Genomic DNA, 19,005 nt, shown 5'->3' on the forward strand with positions numbered 1-19,005 from the left:
TTTTATTTAAATACTAATAAATGCATTTTCTCGCTAAAAAGTCATTTCTTTTTTGCCTGTTTTTTCCATATATTAGTATATATTATTTAAATACTAATAAATGCATTTTCTCGCTAAAAAGTCATTTCGTTTTTGCCGGTTTGTCCATTTATTAGTATACATTATGTAATTTATTAAATTTGTCTCTTTAACTTTCACTGGTAAAGTTTTTTGCTAAAAATATTTTTACTAGTACTAGTAAAGTTTTTTGAAAACTTTGCAAACATCAGTGAAGTGGATGTCACTTCCCCTTCTGAGCAGACCTACTGACCACGTTTTATATCGATCCGCTGCATTGGTATTGAGCCATATTCATTTACAAAGGATTACCATGCTAGTTTTGATAGACAAAACTTTCAACTTAGAATAGTATTCTTCGCTGTCCACAAGTTAATAGACCGGTTCAGTGCCAAATTGGTACGCATTATCATGAGAAGGGAAAACCTTAGGGCGTAGCCCCCTAAGAGAGAATAATAGGATGCTTAAACAACGACGACGGCGACGGTAACGAGGACGGCAAAAAAGCAACAGGTGTACATTAGCAAAACAACAACTTTGCACAACGTGCATCACGCTTTTTGGTACATTTCTTAGGCGTAGTTGCACGACTACAACGTGACAGTGCCTAATTTCACGTTTTGTCGAGGATGGGCGGAACAAAAGACAACATTATTTTTCTTTTTTTAAACTTTGATACAGCCCTTTAGAATTCAACTCCAAAAACATTTGCCAACATTTGACGAATTAAACGAGATGGAATAAGCGCGTTTAAGTTTGACGCAGCGCGAATACACGTTTTAAGTGACCTTTTCGTAGCCGTCGCCGTCGTTGTTGCTTAAGGGACGGACCATCAGAAAACTTATCGGGGGGGGGTGGGGGGAGAAGTACTAAAGAAATATATTCGCGCAAGGGAAAATTAAATGAAAAAAATTCATGCACGCCAATTAATCCTAAAAAATATTCATGCTATGGCCTAAAAAAAATTCATACAAGGAATTCGTTAACGAAAAAAAAAAATCCTGCGGCTCGAAAATTCCCCCCCCCCCCCCCCCATAATTTTTCTAATAGTCCGTCCCTAAGCTCCCTAATATAAAGTCAAAAGCAACGGAGAAGCGTTACTTTTTAGGGGATGGTTGGGGAAGAGAAGCCTTGCTAAAGTCGCGTTTAAAACTTTCCGAAAAAGTCAAGTATTTTCAACATCCCACCTTTCTTTTTCTTTGAGGGTTTTTATGCTCAGCGGGGAAACCAGTTTTCCTTTCCGTGTCCGTGACTCGTGCATTGAAAGAAGACGTCTTTGCGTTACGCACAGCAGCCAAGCTGAAGACTAAGTGCATCATTTCCGCTACTTGAGTATACCCGAGTACAAAACTAACAAGGGATGAATTCCTTTCTTAATTAAAACGATACACACACCAAATAAGGGCTCCGGGTAGTGTACAATCTGCGTTGAAGTTTGAGGCAAACTGCTGTGCATTGCGTTTCAAGACTGTTCATTTGACACCAGTCTTACTGGGTTACCTGTTACGTTTCCGCGTGGCGATAGAGAAGATCGATCTGGCACAAGGGGAGTACAGTATTGCGTTCGCGTGATCTGCGTTTCTAAGTTCGTTGTGATTGCATGAGGGCGACGTTTTCTCGCGGTTGGCTCATTTTATAAAAGGTAAGGACAAGTAACAAATCTTTATCAGACTTTTACTTTGATGTTGCTATTTGCAACACGCCAATCCGGCTGAAAAATGGTGCAAGACATCTTGCGTCAACCGCTACCTCCGCATAAACGAAGCATTGTGCCGACATTCTTGCTTTGCGGCTTTCAAACGCCTTGCTTTTTGTACTTTTGTATGTAGAGAAATGACTGGACCAATCAAACTCCTTTAAATATTCCGTACTTCATCTTCTCGGTACACTCGCTTCAGCTCACATTGAACTGGCCAAACAAGCAGTTTAATTGCATGCTAACTACTGATTCTTGTACGTTTATTTGCTGAAATCAAACTGGTTTAATTTATGCGTGACCGATTGCCCTCTCAAGGTTCTTATTATTTTCAAGAGAAAAGAGCAAAACCAAAGAAAGCGAAATTGGGGAGCTATATTTCGGGCTGCTCCAGTTAATTTTTGTTGTGTCCAAGTTCGGTGTTTATTTAACTTGACCCGTCGCACATGATAAAGCGAAATGTTTATCATGTTTAGATGATGACACTTTAAGCCGTCTGCGCGAGGGTGGTAATTTTCAAACTGGTGACCGCCTGTGATAATCTTAATCTTGGACAGAATAAAGTGGAAGAGCAAATCTCCCATCCTTCCGAAATCAAGGATGAAGCCGCACGAAGGCCAAAATGCCCCATTTTATTTGGGGGAAGGGGGTTTAATTTTTTTCATATACCGTAGTGTTCCGAAAATATAAGCCCCCCAAACTCGTAACGCAAAAAACCGTCCGGTAAATCGCCCCTCCAAATACAAGCCCCCGGGGGCTTGTACTCGGAAATTGTCCTTAAATTTAAAATAAAACAAAGCAAAAACTGTACAGTAACACATAAATTGTTGCATTTGCCAAAGAACTATTACCCGTGCCAAATGATTGTAGTCAAAGTGTCACAGTAACTTGATGTTTGCGCACTCTTCAGTCTTGGCTTGAATTTCCTCACTCCATATAGACAAAGTACTTGCATGACTGAGGTTTAGAAAGATCTACGTCCTCTAGGCAAGTTTCAGTAAAAACGTGCAACAAATTACTGACATAACTTCCCTTCCAACTATAAGCTAGCCCCGATTGATTTTGAGACTCATATTTCCCTCCTAGTATAATCCTAGTAGCCGATTTTAAAACGAAAATTTCCGATTATAAGCACCTCCGAAAATAGGCCCCTCAAAAAGGGCTTTGAAAAATATAAGCGCCGGGGCTTATTTTCGGAATTTTACGGTATTTTTCTAAGATTGTAGACACATTGGAGGTGAGGCAACTCCGTCCGGGAAAGCCCTGGGGACGAGTATAGCTGGGGGTTCTAACATGAAATTAAGGGATTCGATGAAAATGCTCGCTGTATTGCTTATTGATTAGGGATGAAGTGCACATTTTGGTCTCATATGGGGTGTGTTAAGGACTGGTAGCTTATATTTTTACAAAAATTTAAAAAATTCATACTGCGTTGAGGGTAGCATTCGATGACAACATTTTTTAGCGCAAGCTTCCCTAAGAAACGTTTGTTGGGGAGGGACGTTGCGTAACGAGACAAAAACGGCTGCCACGGAGCCTATTCTTTAGGGGTCAAATAGGGTCTGATTGGTCTCGTCGAGGAGTTTTAATCTCTTATGACGGGCTACATCTTCGTCCCCTTCATTTAGGAGGCCCCCTTCTTTCCCCCGCGGGGGATGCATTCCCGCATCTGGCTTTTGGTAACGTAGAAAAGCAATTTAAAGCCTAAATATGGTTATTTACGGTGATGGTACTGATCGTTTTGGTTTGAAATTTCTAAACGATTAAAAAATAATACTGCGTCAATTTCTTCACGGAGCTATGACAGAATGGAACCACACTGTCCAATCCAGATATTAGCTGAGAGTTACTGAAAGATTTTGTTCTTATCTTGGCAACGGTCTTGATGCTGGTTTATTTGAGCTGTTTACATTACTTACGTACCGTTAACTATTTACAAACTAGCTAACTTACTTATTTCTTCTTGATACCAAAGTGTTTTTTTAGAAGTAAGAGTTGATTATTAGCCTGAAGTTCATCCGATTGCTTAGAGTCGTTTTTTCCTCTCAACAACTGAGGGAGTAATAACGACTCGAAGTAATCGGATGAAATTCAGGCTAGTTGAATATGAGTTAACGACCGAAAAACAAAACTGACGAAAAAAAATAAGCCGGTGGCAGACTATCGCGTAGCGAAACAGGAAGTACTTAGCGATTCTAAAAAAGTATTTAAACACTTAACATTTCAAATATGGCAACTAGGAATTTGAATTAGACCAGGAATTTAAGACTTCTATTAATTTGATTATATCTTATCCCCTGCTTCCAGTCTTGCCTTAGTTCATGAAAAAAAAAATCCCTGCACATTCCCATGATGATCACACAACAACTCTCTCACTAGGCCTGCATTACAGCCGGTAAATAGGCCAGTTTCAAATTATCAAAATTCATTATTACTTGGCTCCAAGGCTGAGGAGAGTAAAGCAAAGCAAATTAATTAATTATCTCTGAATCTTAACGTCATTCTTTTGAAGCCAAGGATGAATTTTTATATAGTCGAACTTCACGTCAGCGACCACACAAATTCTTAGACTTTAGTGGTTGCTTACGGGAGGTGGTCGATTATGAGAAGCGAACCACAGTGGGTCTTTTCCGATAAGACTGTCTCGTCATGTCTACTTTTTGAAAGATGATATTTTGTATGCAATTCCTAAGGGGCGTCGATAAAATCCGGAACATGGAACATCCCGGAACATTCCGGAACATTCCGGAACATTCCGGAACATATGCATCTCGGAGCATTCCGGAACATGAAAAAATAAAAATAACTTTCATGAATAAAAAAAATAATAAAATAATAATAATAATAAAATAATTTTTGTAAAAATTAATAAGAACGTAAAATAACAAAAAAAAAAAACGAAAAATAATGAAATAATCAAGAAAAAGAAACTGGTATCCTCTCTGAGTATGAGAAAACAATATTTTGTCGCAACAAATTAAAATTTGTTGGGCGAGTGAGGGTGGCATGCAAATGACAGTAATGAGTAAAGGCTTGCTTGTAAATTCAAAATATATTAAAATGGGTCGCGAGGAGGGGGTTTTCAAGCTTTCCTCACACAACCACCTCTTCTAATTGTTTGCCATGAGTTAATCATTTGGCGGTTATCCATTTACGGTTCTGCGATGGTCTGAAATGTCGGTGCAGTATTTCATGTCAAGCCAAGTTGGTAAGTAACTCATATCAAGCCAACATATAGTCTCCTTATATTAACCGACATTTGCTTACTTAAGGTGCTTTGCTTCACTTGAGGTTGACATGAATTACTTACAGACTAGGCGGCTCTGTAAACTTGAAGAGTATAGGGGCTCATGTCTTTGGATTTTAGTGGACAATACTCACATTCGTAGTAGTTTCTATACTGTTTACAGTCAGCATGATATTTCAGACGTCTCCTCGAGTCGCAAGAGGAGTTTACGGGGAGACGACTAAAATTCAGGCTAACTGATAACAGTTAGAGACTACCGCTGCGCCATCACTGCCACTGCAGCTATTCTGCGGCGAATGTGAATGTTTAATTTAATTATCCAAGTCCAAAGCGACGAGCCCCTAAGCTCTTCTTACGGTCGCAAAGCCGTAAATTGATAACCGTTAAACAGCATGGCAAACAATTACAAGTGGTGGCTGTGTGAGGAAAGCTTGAAAACCCCCTCCTCGCGACCCATTTTAATATATTTTGAATTTAGAAGCAAGCCTTCACTCATTACTGTCATTTGAACGGACCCTCACTCGTCCAAAAAATTCATTGCGACAAAATATTGTTTTCTCATACTCGGAGATAATACCAGTTTCTTTTTCTTTCTTTCTTTCTTTCTTTCTTTCTTTCTTTCTTTCTTTCTTTCTTTCTTTCTTTCTTTCTTTCTTTCTTTCTTTTTCGTTTTTATGTTATGTTATGTTATTTATTTTGTTATTATAAATTTTTGCAAAAATTATTTTCTATCTATTGTTCTTTTTATTATTATTATTTTTATTAATATTTTTATTTAATTAATTAATTATTTTTTCATAAAAAATTATTTCAATTTTTTCATGTTCCTGGATGTTTCGGGATGTTCCGGAATGTTCCGGAATGTTCCGGGATGTTCCATGTTCCGGGTTTTATCGACGCCCATTCCTAAGTCACAATATGTGTAGTTGCATGCATGTTGTCAGTGAAAGGTCTTCGTATCGCTACGAGTGGCGTACGAGTGAAGTAGCATATACATCGAACTAAGAGATCAGATCATGCGTCAAGTGGTCGCTTACAAGAGCTTAAAAACTGTGGAAAACTATAACATTGCTAGCACAAAAAGTGGTCACGGTCGCTTACGAAAAGTGATCGTTTACGAGAAATAAAGATTAAAGGACTTTAACTGGGAAAACTTTGGTGTTTTGGATTGGTAGGTCGTCGCTTACGAGGAGAATAGATGGTCGCACATGGAGGTCCATCCACTGCTCATTGTCACCGGTTTTACTTCCGAATGAATCCTCCCTATACAGGCGTAATGGACGGACCATTAGAAAAGTTATGGAGGGAAGGGGAATTTTCGAGCCGCAGGAATTTTTTTTCGTCATCAAATTCCTCGTATGAATTTTTTTTAGGCCATAGCATAAATATTTTTTAGGATTAATTGGGGTGCATGAATTTTTTTTCATTTAATTTTCCCTTGCGCGAATATTTTTTTGTACTTCGCCCGCCCCACCTCCCCCATAAGTTTTCTAATGGTCCGTCCCTAAAGTATGCCATTTTATTTTATTTTATTTATTTTTTTGTTAATAATTTATTTATTAAACATTATTTAATATACAGGGCGGCAAATAAAAAGGAGGCGAAACAGTAAAAAAATAAACAAACAAACAAGCAAAAAAAAAATGCGAAACACGAAAGTTCAACAGATTAAAAACAACTAGCAGAACAAATAGAAAAAATAATAATAGTGCGCTTTAGCTAAATTACTATAGATCAACACTAATCAGAAATGGACAGGGTGGTCCACTTATTTCTGTATTTGTTAAGAATGAATTTTATGGTGTTTTGTGTCTTGGCGGTTCGCACTATAAAGGTCGATGTCAGTGGTTGTCGATCCAGCGTAGCGTGAACATTACCTCAGTATGTATTTACGTTTTTATGTTTCAGATTTGTCTGCAGTGAACCCCAGGTCAGCAGCAACTGATGGTCATCATGAATAGTGGGAAGCGAAATCGAGTTAGTTGCATGGCTTTGGCCTTACAAATGTTCATCATGCTAAAAGGAGGTATGCAGAACTTTCTACAGTCAATTACAACGAATCCTAAATGCTTGACTTTATTATTCCCAAGGATCTGCAGAATCCTGGTTAGAGTCTAATGATTAATTGCAGCTGGTACAAAGTGGCAACAATAAATACGTACTGAATACATTTTCAGTTTACATTCTATGTTTGTTTGTTTTTTAGTGGAAAGTCAAGGAAGTACTTCTTCTTCTTCAGTATCATACGCAAGTATTACTGGACAGGCATCTTCTGCAACCCAGCTTCCGTCAGTTGCTGCAGCCGTTACAACATCAAGCAAACCCCTATTGTCATCAACCCTAACAACAACCGCAGCTACGCCGGGGATTACCCGGCCGCCGTCAGTAACACTCTCATCTTCATCAGCGGAAAGTCAAGTAACTACTTCTTACGCAAGTGTTACTGGACATGCATCTTCTGCACCCCAGCTTCCGTCAGTTGCTGCAGCCGCTACAACATCAAGCAAACCCCTATTGTCATCAACCCTAACAACAACCGCAGCTACGCCGGGGATTACCCCGCCGCCGTCAGGAACACTCTCATCTTCATCAGCGGAAAGTCAAGTAACTACTTCTTACGCAAGTGTTACTGGACATGCATCTTCTGCACCCCAGCTTCCGTCAGTTGCTGCAGCCGTTACAACATCAAGCAAACCCCTATTGTCATCAACCCTAACAACAACCGCAGCTACGCCGGGGATTACCCGGCCGCCGTCAGTAACACTCTCATCTTCATCAGCGGAAAGTCAAGTAACTACTTCTTACGCAAGTGTTACTAGACATGCATCTTCTGCACCCCAGCTTCCGTTAGTTTCTGTAGCTGTTACAACATCAACCAAACCTTCTTCGGTGTTTTCGCTGTCGCCGTCAAAAAGACCCCTATTTTCATCAACCCTAACAACAACAACAGCTACACCGGGGATTACCTCGTCGCCGTCAGTAACACTGTCATCTTCATCAATTCCTCAAACTCCAGAATTAACCAAATCTTCTCCCGGAATTTCACCTTCGTCAGTTTCAAGTGACGTCAAGCCCACGGATCCTACGACTCCAGTGTCGGAAACAACACCAAGCCCATCACCAACAAGCGCGCTTCTTTCTTCACCAAATGTCTCCTCTACACCTCTGCCCCAGAAGCCACAAAAACCCAGCATCTATCTAAAAGTGTTCTTTTCCATGCCATGGGGACGATTTTGTTACTTAAAATCTCTCTTCAAGGAATCGCTCTCTCGCAAACTGTTAGAATTTTACGGAGTTTTTAATACATGGCGCTACATGCCACTCGAAAGAATCAGGCTGTATAATGCGAAAGAGAAGTGCGCCAATAAAACCCTATATTATAACAAAGACGCGATACTGGAACTATTTATCGCTAGAATGGGAGAGGAAAATGATGCTGACAAGAACAAGACCATTGAGGCCTTTAAACTTCTGTACGGCTATTGGACAAACAAAAGAATGATACTGCTCGATCCAGTGTTTGAAGGCAAAGTAAGTACATCCGATAAATAAATAAATAAATAACGATTTGCAGGAAGCACATCCACATAGTTCTTCGTCTACCTGATTCCTGGTCGAATTGGAATTTGGAAATGTTGGTTTTTGAGGAGAGGGGAAAACCGGAGTACCAGGAGAAAAACCTCTCGGAGCAAGGGGGAGAACCAACAACAAACTCAACCCACATATGGCGTCGACGCCGGGATTTGAACCCGGGCCACATTGGTGGGAGGCGAGCGCTCTCACCACTGCGCCACCCTTGCTCCCCGATAAAGCTATGTGATAGACCTAAGGTTCTCCGCAGTTGCATTCAATGCCTCAGTCACTAATAGAATTTGTTGTATGACCAGGTAATTATGTACACATGGCCAAAAATCGCGGACGTGGCGCCCGCGTTACGACAGCGGCGATCTTATACCACTCAATATTACCGAAACAAAAACATGGCGATAGTGTCATAAAGAATATTGTTCGAAGCGAAAATTATATTTGAACCTAGAAAAGTTTACCACTTACCAACATAATCGTCTTTGGGGCGGAATCTATAAGTAGAAACCATTCGCTTATTCCACTGTTTAAATATTATGTTCACACCAGACCTTGAACATCGTCCTTGTTTAAGATGATAACTCTCCTCTTGCTATCACCTTGTATTTTAGGTTGTAAATTCCTTAAGCCTTAGCTGGCCGCGTTTCTGTCCGATTGATTATTTGATTCTGCCATTTTCATTTCCTTAAGTCAATATCGTATCCCACAAACACAGTTTGCTAGCTTGGTTCTGGCAAAATTGAAACGATTGACAGCGTCCATTTGGCAATGAAAATTGTCCAATTACAAGGTCATCATTGCCATGGCAAAATGACCGAAGACTTCCAACTAAATATCTTTACGATAATTAACTCAATTCAATTGAAATTCGTCTCCATTTGCTACCCTTTCTTCACCTTTTCGTTAAGAAAATTAATTTTGATCAGCGGCTTTAATAAAGACGTAAATACGTTGTGTTTTACAGCTCCATTTATCCTCCTGAACTGGAGACCCACTGACCAAAAAGTCAGAAGACTCTGTGTAGGAGATTGAGAGCCACCCGGTACCAGTTAAAGGGGATACTATGCTGCACGAGTGTTTCCCAGTGGAAAATATCCGCAATTTCTGACCATAGTACGAGGAAGTTAGGCGGCGCTCAAGCTTTCCATCATAATATCTTTCCTTTTCGTTGAGAAAAATATTTTTGATTGGCGGCTGTCAGTTAGTGGTTAATACGTTGTGTTTCACAGCTCCATTTATCCTTCTGCTCTAGAGACCCACCCTAGTAGCAGTTAAAGGGGTAGTATGCCGCACGAAAGTTTCCCAGCGGAAAAGGCCCGCAATGTCTGGCCATAGAAAGTTAGGCTCTCAAGTTTTCCATTGTATCCCCTCTTTTCTAACAACGTCATTTCTTGTTCTATTTCAAGGTTACAAAAGTGGCTCTTGTAGGAGACGATGAAGACGAATACATTCCCGAGTACACAGAAGCCCAACGTATCGGTATCGCCATAGGGGTCGCTCTGGCCATTCTTGTAGTCGTCCTCATCGTCATATATTTTGTGGTAAGTTGTTATCCCCGTTACTCAGCTAGAATTTATTCGTTTACTTGCGATTTCTCTGAACAACAACAAAAAAGGTTTAATCCCGCTTTTTTTAATATTTGTAAAAGTGAAACGTATAATTGCGAAGTCTGCTTTCAGGGCCAGAAATATCACTTGTTTCCGCTTAGGAGTTGTACATGTCCATTAAATACAGGCTTGTTTTACAGAGAATGAGTGGGATTTATTAATGCTCGTGTCTCCTTAATGCACGTCTAGAAATCATACTATTCTGAAAAAGTGGCACCGTAAACGTAAACGTAAACCTCGGACGCAGTAGCAAATCAACGCCCACACCGTGGTTCAGGGAAAAGGGCTGATTACTTCCCCCAGTTTTTCCTGCTTTGGTAACATTTTGAGGAAATTTAAGGTCTGTCATGAGCCAGAAAAATATATATATATAAATATCATGGGACATGGCTTGGCTGCATTGGTAGCGGCGGACCCATCAGATGCCGTCCAGTATCGCCGCCCTCTTGGGTTTACGAAAAGTTCAAATCTATTTGAACAATGTTGAAACTTGACATTCTGTTACTTTAGATCTGATGATTATTTGTGCTAATTGAGTGTCTGTTGCTTTTGGTACTATTTTGTATTTTTTTGCATAAGAAGTGCTATATTCAAAAAGTATCTATGACGTAATATTTCGTTGCCATAGCAACCGACCGTCAGTTATTTTTTCCAAAATGTGTTTTAGCTGAGAAATAAGTAAACAAGCATAAAAAGACACAGAGAAGTTCTGGAAAAACAAAACAAAACAAAACAAAACAAAAAAGTGAATCCAACAACAAAACTTTCGGGGCTTCATTGGGGAAATTGCGCCTCCCCCTCGTTTTTGTTTTTGCAAAGAACAAAATATATGATTAGGACAAGAGCCATGGCTCTTGGATTAGAATGATCATCTTTGCATTGGTTTTTGTTGTCGTTGTTGGTAACAGAAAAGATACATGAGCACTCACCAAGCGCGTCCAAAACCACTTGATGGGAAGATGGTAATATCCAATGAGCATGCTTTTGAAGAAACCACTGCAAGTGACTTGACGAATACCGCCAGTAAACCGTTAGAAACACAAGAAGAGATGAGCGAGGTACCAGAACAGGTGGTAGTACACAAACAGCCTTCTCCCACCCAGACCAAAAAATCACAAGTTGATGTAAAAGTGGAGGATAAAACGCCGCTTCTTTCAGCGATTAAGGATTATGAAGACGGGAAATCGGGTGGTGAAAGTAAGTCTGCCGTCGAACAGATTTTCTTAGAAATATCTGTTTTTTGTCTTTGCAGCTGCTAGTGCTGCGCTTTTGCAATGAAGGCGCAGCATGGCCTAGTGCTCCCCTGCTTTCGCTTTGGGGGCAGCATGCCCGAGTAACCGGCGTGTGAGTCTGGTAATCCGGATGCCCTGGGTTTGAGTACCGCTTTGACCACTAATTGGAAATGTTTCTCGACAGTCGCGGGTTTAACTCCTCGGTCATGGTTGAAAAAATCCAGCAGGTTGCCTCCTGCAAGCTGGGGTTTTAAATCATACAGCTATTTCGAGAAAGGTTGTCGGAAGAAATGTGCACGCGTCAATCCCGAAAGGTAATATGTAATATGGGATATGATCAATACATTGTTCCTGACGACTGTAGCTGTCGAACATACTGTTGTTGCGTTCCTTTAGCACTCGCAAACATATGTTCGTGGCCTTCCGTGCCATTTTTTCAAATTTCTTTTTCTTTGAAGAACAGAGCACTCAAAACCACCCACAACACCTTTAGGGATTTTCGCGTGCACTTTTTCCGACAATAGATGATGATGATGACTAGGGAAAATAACATATACAGCTATTTCGAAATACCTGTATATGTTATTTTCCCTAATCATCATCATCGTCATCATCATCATCATCATCATCACCAACAACATCAACATCATCATCATCATCATCATCATCATCATCATCATCATCACCTACAACATCAACATCATAGTCATCATCATCATCATCATCATCATCATCATCATCATCATCATCACCAACAACATCAACATCATGATCATCATCATCATGATTTTCCCTATTATTATTATCATCATCATTATTATTTGTAGTATTATCAGTATTATTATTTGAGTGGAGTGCCTTTAACCCTTTCAGTGCCAAGTGTGCTCAAGGGCAAAATTAAATAAAAATTCCCAAATTTCGTTTTGTAAAATTTTGAAAACAAATAGCGCCAGTTGAAAGTACAGGCAGAGAGGTTTCATTTGAGTGGTCACATCATAGGATTTTGTCCACAGACTCAATAGTTAAGACTACCTTAAGGGACTAACATTCACTCCGGCAATGAAAGGGTTAATTTATAAACTAAATGAAATGGCACTTTCACTATGTATAACACAAAGATTTGCTATTACCCAAACCCACTCAAGACCTAATCCGGCAAGTTTTTGGCACTTCAGCGGATTCCAGATATACAAGAGTCAGTAGCAATGTCGAGATATCATCCAGTTACTACAATATAACTAGATTTTGGATTTTAAGAAACAGCGGACTTCTGTTTGGTAAGCAAAGGTTCTTAATTCTCAGCAGCCAAGTCTGATCAAGAGGCCAGTGAGACAGAGGCAGGCTTGGAGGCCAAGCCTGAGCCCGAAGACTTTGATGGAAGACCAATCAAACCTCCAAGATCTGATTCTATGATAGATGCTGAAATCGTAAGTATTGTATTTATACATCCTTGGTTAAGGTTTGCTGTCACAGTTCTCTTAAGAAATCTTTTGCTCGCACTTTTGCGTTGGTTTATTTTATAGGCTTTTCATAAAGCCATAAATGCTCACTGCTTATAGTAGCCTAAGTACCAACCGTTTCTTACCAAACGATTGAGCAAGAGAACTCAGAAAAGCAAAAAGCTTTCTCTCCCCTCTTCGCAAAGGAGCTGGCTTAGGACTTTTTGACGTTTATGACAGTGGTGTCTTTGGTTTTAAGGTGTTGCCAGAATCGATCTCGCAGATAAGTAAAGTACTAGACACGGAAGGGCAAGTTAAGAATGAGGAAGAAGGTATAGAACCAGTCCAGACCATGGAAGAGAGAACAGAACCAGGCAAGAACGAGGAAGAAGGCACAGAACCAGGCAAGACCGAGGAGGTAGGCAAAGAGGAGCGGAGGCCTCCATTTACTTCGTCAGTGACTGTAAATGTAAGGCGCTTGTTTGTTATTTCAGTTGACGCGATTTTGAACCACCAACGAAATGTCGACACTCCACCCCCACCCCCCAATTTCTTTGTTGTATTATCAAATAAGTTCCAGACATATATAAAGTAACAAGTGGCTTTAACTTCCGAATACAGTCTTTAACCAACTTAAACTAAGTATGAGTCGGGTACTGCATGAAAATGCCTTAGGCTGTGTTCTCACTATACCAGATAGCTTTTGCGCCGCCGCGAAAATTATACCGGAAAGGCGCGCCTTCTGTTGAAAAACGGTTGTGGCGGCGCAATTTCTGTTACGGAGCGAAGATGCGCCGTACCGATCTCTAAAGTGGAGAGTCACATATCGGATAGGTGTTCACACTATACCAGATAGCTTTTGCGCCGCCACGAAAATTATTCCGGATACGGGGCTTCTGTTCAAAAACGGTTGTGGCGGCGCGGTTTCTGTGATGGAGCGAAGCTGCGCCGCACCAATCTCTAAAGTGGAGAGTCACATATCGGATAGGTGTTCATACTATACCAGATAGCTTCCGTGTCGTTACTAAAAGCTATCCGGATTCCTTATCAGTGGAACTTGGCTTTCCGGTTCTAATCGTTTCCGGGATTCTGGATTCCGATTGTTGAGTGAAGATTCCAAAGCCCAGGATTACGGATTCAACACGAAAAAATTTCCCGGATTCTGGATTCCAAACGCAAAAGTTTCTTTGAATCATTGAAACAATTGACAGGAAGTAATGTTTTTCGGCCTCAACGTTTTAATCATCCCTTCTCTTAGATCAGACCAGAAGCAGCTACGACTTCTAAGGAATTTGATTACCCAGCGAAAGAGCAACCACCAGACACACAAACAGACAATAATAACCAGGCTCCCACTGGCAATGACGAAATCAGCGAAGACGAGAAGTTAAAGCCCGATTTTGGCCAATCAGACAGTGGCGATGCTGACTCGAACGAAGGTGCCATAAACCTGGGTTTTGACGATGATGAGGCACAAAAGGAAGAAAAAAAGAAAGAGGAGGTTTGGAACCATTTATTTATTTTGACACCTAATGTAGATTGTCGTGGCATACCGTTATTTACTGTGTTTTATGGTTGGCTTTTAGGCAAAAGCTGTCCCTGACAACACAGTGAGTGTAGACAAGTCGTTTGCGGCGGGCTAAATCTTCAGTTAGATCTGTTAATTCTCGCATTTTCTCGCCAGTATTTTCTGTGCTTATTTTTAGGCTCAAACTCATTCGGGCAAACCAGCCTTATAGGCCAGGAGGAGTCACAAGAAGGAAGAAATGTTTTAAATTAATTCCAGTTATTATTCATTCAAAATATTTCGCCCTTTCTGATTGGCTTAAAGCCCCTGGCAAATTCTTCATAACCAACCGGTGTTGACCAAATTTGGGAAATTCGATCAATATGCCATCGATTCGATGGAATATTGACTTGGAAACGAGGTTGATTGATGGTATATTGGCCTGGAAACGAGGCTCCATCGGCCGCTTAGCTAAAGTGAACTAAATAAATGGCGTACACGACTATCCCAAGGCAAAACTGAAGCAGAATTTCTTTCCAAAACTGAACGGAGGAAATACTAGAATACGCAAAACATTTCCTCGATAGATGTTATCTACTTTTTGAGGAATATCTGCAAGAAAAAAAACATGTGTTTATATCCTGAAACAGTGTTGAGATTAGGCCAAAGTTTAGGAGAAAGTCTACGAGGAGGTAAGTTTGTTAACAACTAAGAATATTTTGAATGAATAATAAAACAATTATTGAATTCGCCTATCTTATGATGGGAAAAGTTATGCACATCTCCGAGGATTTTATCCACCTCGGCCTTCAGCGTGGATGGATAACATCCTCCGCGATCTGCATAATTCTTCACATCCTACTCAGCCTCATTCAATTATTGCTAAATATACATGCAGTGTATAAATAATTTTGAGTAGTATAGGTAAAAAATTTACAGCTGACCGCATTTCTGTAGCCTTAGAGACGGGCTCCCGAAGCCGGCCCTTTTTGGAAAGTTTATCCTATTTAAGTCTTCTCAGAAAAGCGAGATTTAATTACGAAAACATATGTATGGTTATGAATGCCCGGCAAGGAAATATATTTATTAAAGCTGAGTTCCCATATCTTAACCATTTGTCTGACTGCTTTTTTTTCTCTGTCTAATTTTCAGGAGACCAAATTTTAAGCCTGTATCTCAAACTTAATGGAGATGGAAATAAGCCCTTTGGTAACATCAAGAAACCAGAAAAGGTGTCTTGGTAGTATCTAAAGATATTAGTTGAAAACGCCAGCTTTTTATACAGATAGTTTCAAAATGTGAAGTCATAAAAGATAGTAAATATTGTATCAGGCAAACCTCTCCCTAATTCGTCGGCCCGCCTGCTAAAATTTAGTTATGCTGCGTCTCAAAATAATGATAATAATAATAGCAATAACAATAAGAGAGAGGGCACTCAATGAACCTTGTTTGTCACTTTCGGTTTGGCCAGAACAAAAATCTTCCGTTTTTTCCCATCGTAAAATGGGGATGCAACTAAAAGTGAAAATTCCAGTTTACAGAATTTTAGAAGGCCAAAGCCCTAAAAACGAGTTCATCGAAATTTGCTTACTTTTCTTGAACTTTGCTGTCTAGGCGCTACTTAGAGGGTCTGAATGGGGTTTAGTGTTTAGTGTTATTTGCCCACAATTTCTAGTGTTTGCTGTTAAATTGGCCAATTTTTTAATGTTTACTGTTTCCAGAGAAAATACTGTTAAGTGTTTGAAGGGTTTTTCGTGGAAACCCTATAGTCTTTTAGCTCTGCTCAAATCATTCATGAACTTTGAGACCGTGCTCAAAGGGGCTGTAGCTGTAGTCTCTTTTCGACCCATGCGAAATATTATTCTGGAAAGCCTGGGGAGTACTGGATACCAATCTCGTGCCAGGAGCCCACGATCCTTTGGTCAGCGTCGAGGCCGAAGTCGAAACTAATCGTAAGTGATATTCTCACCCGGAACTCCCGCACACAAAGCCAAATGAGCCTAAATGCATAATTTATGGGAGAACCGGCCCAAGGCTTTGCGAGTCGGTGAACCAGGAGAGAATACGAGGAATGCCCAGGTATGCCCCATCGCTGCGAGGAGGAGAGTGGGGCCAGAACTGCTACAGAGGGTGCCGAGACCTAAACTTTACTAGAACTGGCCTAATAATCAAACAAGCTGCTCTTAAAACTGAGGGACAAGGTCTATGGGTATGCCATGTATTCCCCTGGGCCACGCTGAGAATTTTAGGAAGTGCATTGATGCTAAATTAGGCTCTTGTACGTGTTTTCCCTAGTGAGAATAGTGGCGGCGATGGCGGCATCGAGTGGTTTCTCCTCCGGTGTTGTCAAAGTTCTAGTGAACTGCTATATAAGCGGTGAGGATTCTGCTTTCGAACGGCATAGAAGCAGGGTCACTTTTGACCTTTCAAAGCAATCCAGCGTGGCAGCCGTCAAGAAACATCTGAGGGAATTTCTTGGGCTTAACGAGCTTGCATTGTATTTTTCGGATTTCTCCTTGGAAAATTTCGGTAGTCTCCGGACATCTTCGGTAGTCTTCGGAAGTCTTTCGAAATGATCGGGAATCGTTGGAAAGTGGCCGAAAACTTGTTGATATACTGAAAAAAGTAACATTGCCCTTTTTGGAGGCGTTTTTGTTTCCTTCTGCATAAAATTTATTGTTACAGAGCCAAAAAATTAACTGTTTACTGTTATCGAGGTACCCCCATTCAGACCCTCTACTCAGGAATGGGTCAAGTTCTACTGTAATCGTACAGGCGGTTTCACAGTCGACTTTTAGACGTTTTGCCACTCTGAATGTGATTTAAAATCGTGTAAACTTGTGAAAATATTGCCTTTGTTTCGAACTTGCTCTGGAATTTTGATGTACTCGATTTATCGGCGATTTTCGGCGCGAGAAGGAACTGCATGTACCTAGCTTACATCAGATGCGTCCTTCAGTAGCCGTGCATAGAGACTGGAATACCTCAATAAGTGCTGAGTAATCATTCAGTAAGAAACATCTTCCGAAAAATCGCATGTGTAAACCGATTGGTTTCTGCGCTTTAAAAAAGTCGTATATGGCTTCAAACCTATGGAACTCTCTTCCAGATTCGTTTAGAACTTCTGAGCTTCATCCTACAGTATTACTCTTTTTAATAGTTTAAACATGTTAAATATTAGAATGTTATAATTTCTTGTTTTAGTAGTTTTAAAATCTCACTTGTAACTCGAAGATACTAGCTTATCTTTAGCTGCTCTAAATTCGAGGTCAAATAAAGTATATCTATGTGTGTATGGCATGTATGTCGAAAAAAGGTATAAGATTTAAGGAGCAAAAGCACCAAAATAAGTTACTGTACCTTGATTTTAAAGAGAAGAATTAGCATCGTTCCGATAGGAACTTTTTATGTATTTTGCTAATTAAAATGCCATTTAGGCTTACAGCTTCGGGTAGTTTGCACTACCTTTTCAGTACAGCAGGACACATTTAATATATATGTACATATAGATATATATATATATATATATTTTAAAGTAAGCTTTGTGTAGCATTTGCTGGGCAGTAAATAATGTTTAATTGCACAAGTCCCTTCCTGAAACAGGATCCGTTTACACGAGCTAAAATAACAAAATTGGTATGGCTCGGAGAAAATTTTAAGTGTAAACGCTATTTTACTCGTTTAATTCCGTTTCCTATAAGGTCCATCGGCGCCTATGTTCCTCTTTTGGGACGAATGGATAAAATCGGCTCCCTACTCGCATTTTTGTTTCCTTTTCAACGCATAAACGCTCGGCTTCTTTTCAACGATCATTTGCTCTTGCATTTTTTTCTCAAGTCGACGTTACAAAACTTGTACGTGTAAACAATCGGATTTCGTCTGGATCCGGTACTTCTCTCTATCCGAGCCGTCCAGTCTGTTTTGTTATTGTCATTATAATTTCAATTCCTTCGTCATATACCTATTCGGCTAACTCAATGTTGTACCCAATAGGCCATTTCCGAGTTCCCCGAAGCCTCTATTTCAAAACGAGGGTAGGTGCTCAGGCTTTGATATGGAAATCATTTTTTATTCTCATTCAAATAAAACTCATTTTCACAAGAAAAGTTGTGCACCTAGCCTCATTTCGAAAGTGAGGGTTTTTGGAACTTGGAAGTGGCCTTTTCAAATCCTTTGAGGATAAAACATTTTGTTTCAGGGATTTCCATATCATTTGAATGCGAATGCCAAATACAGCACACAAAGAATCTTAACCCCAGGAGATTTGAATTGGGTACAATACTGAATCAGCCGAATAGGTCTATTAAATAAAGCCTTACATCTGCAAAAGTTTTTTTTTTTAAATAAATTTATACAAGCTTTGCACTTTTAAAATTAAGAACGACAAACAAATTAAAACATAATTTGTCTGGCACAAACTATTTGCGTCTGCATTATTTATTTATTAACAAGCTAATTCGAATATTTCGTGCCTGCTGTAAGGTTTTTATATATATATACAAGAGAGGATAAAGGTGACAGAGAAGGCGTCCCCCATACACACCCTATTCCATAGGTAATTCGTCTCGAGTTATTTTTAGAATTGGGATAAATTTACCTCGCGCGCTTCGTGGATGTTTCGTGGAGGTTTCGCAT

General features: G+C 40.0%; 1 protein-coding gene across 3 annotated transcripts; it reads left to right on the forward strand.

The window, feature by feature from the left end:
* The first annotated feature begins 1,562 nt into the window (after positions 1-1,562).
* LOC140936952 (uncharacterized) lies at positions 1,563-18,788 on the forward strand. 3 transcript variants are annotated; one of them, XM_073386463.1, is made up of 10 exons: positions 1,563-1,699; positions 6,909-7,026; positions 7,207-7,244; positions 7,431-8,531; positions 9,992-10,126; positions 11,101-11,389; positions 12,727-12,851; positions 13,123-13,332; positions 14,122-14,364; positions 15,523-18,788. In XM_073386463.1, the coding sequence occupies exons 2-10, from the start codon at positions 6,945-6,947 to the stop codon at positions 15,535-15,537; spliced, it is 2,238 nt and encodes a 745-aa protein (XP_073242564.1). In that variant the 5' UTR covers positions 1,563-1,699; positions 6,909-6,944; the 3' UTR covers positions 15,538-18,788. The 3 variants fall into 3 exon arrangements, with proteins under 3 accessions (XP_073242564.1, XP_073242562.1, XP_073242563.1); XM_073386461.1 differs by having other exon boundaries at positions 7,207-8,531; XM_073386462.1 differs by having other exon boundaries at positions 7,207-8,531; positions 12,730-12,851.
* The last annotated feature ends 217 nt before the right edge of the window (positions 18,789-19,005 follow it).

The sequence above is a fragment of the Porites lutea genome, chromosome 5 (assembly GCF_958299795.1).
Source record: "Porites lutea chromosome 5, jaPorLute2.1, whole genome shotgun sequence".
In the NCBI taxonomy this organism is placed as follows: domain Eukaryota; kingdom Metazoa; phylum Cnidaria; class Anthozoa; order Scleractinia; family Poritidae; genus Porites; species Porites lutea.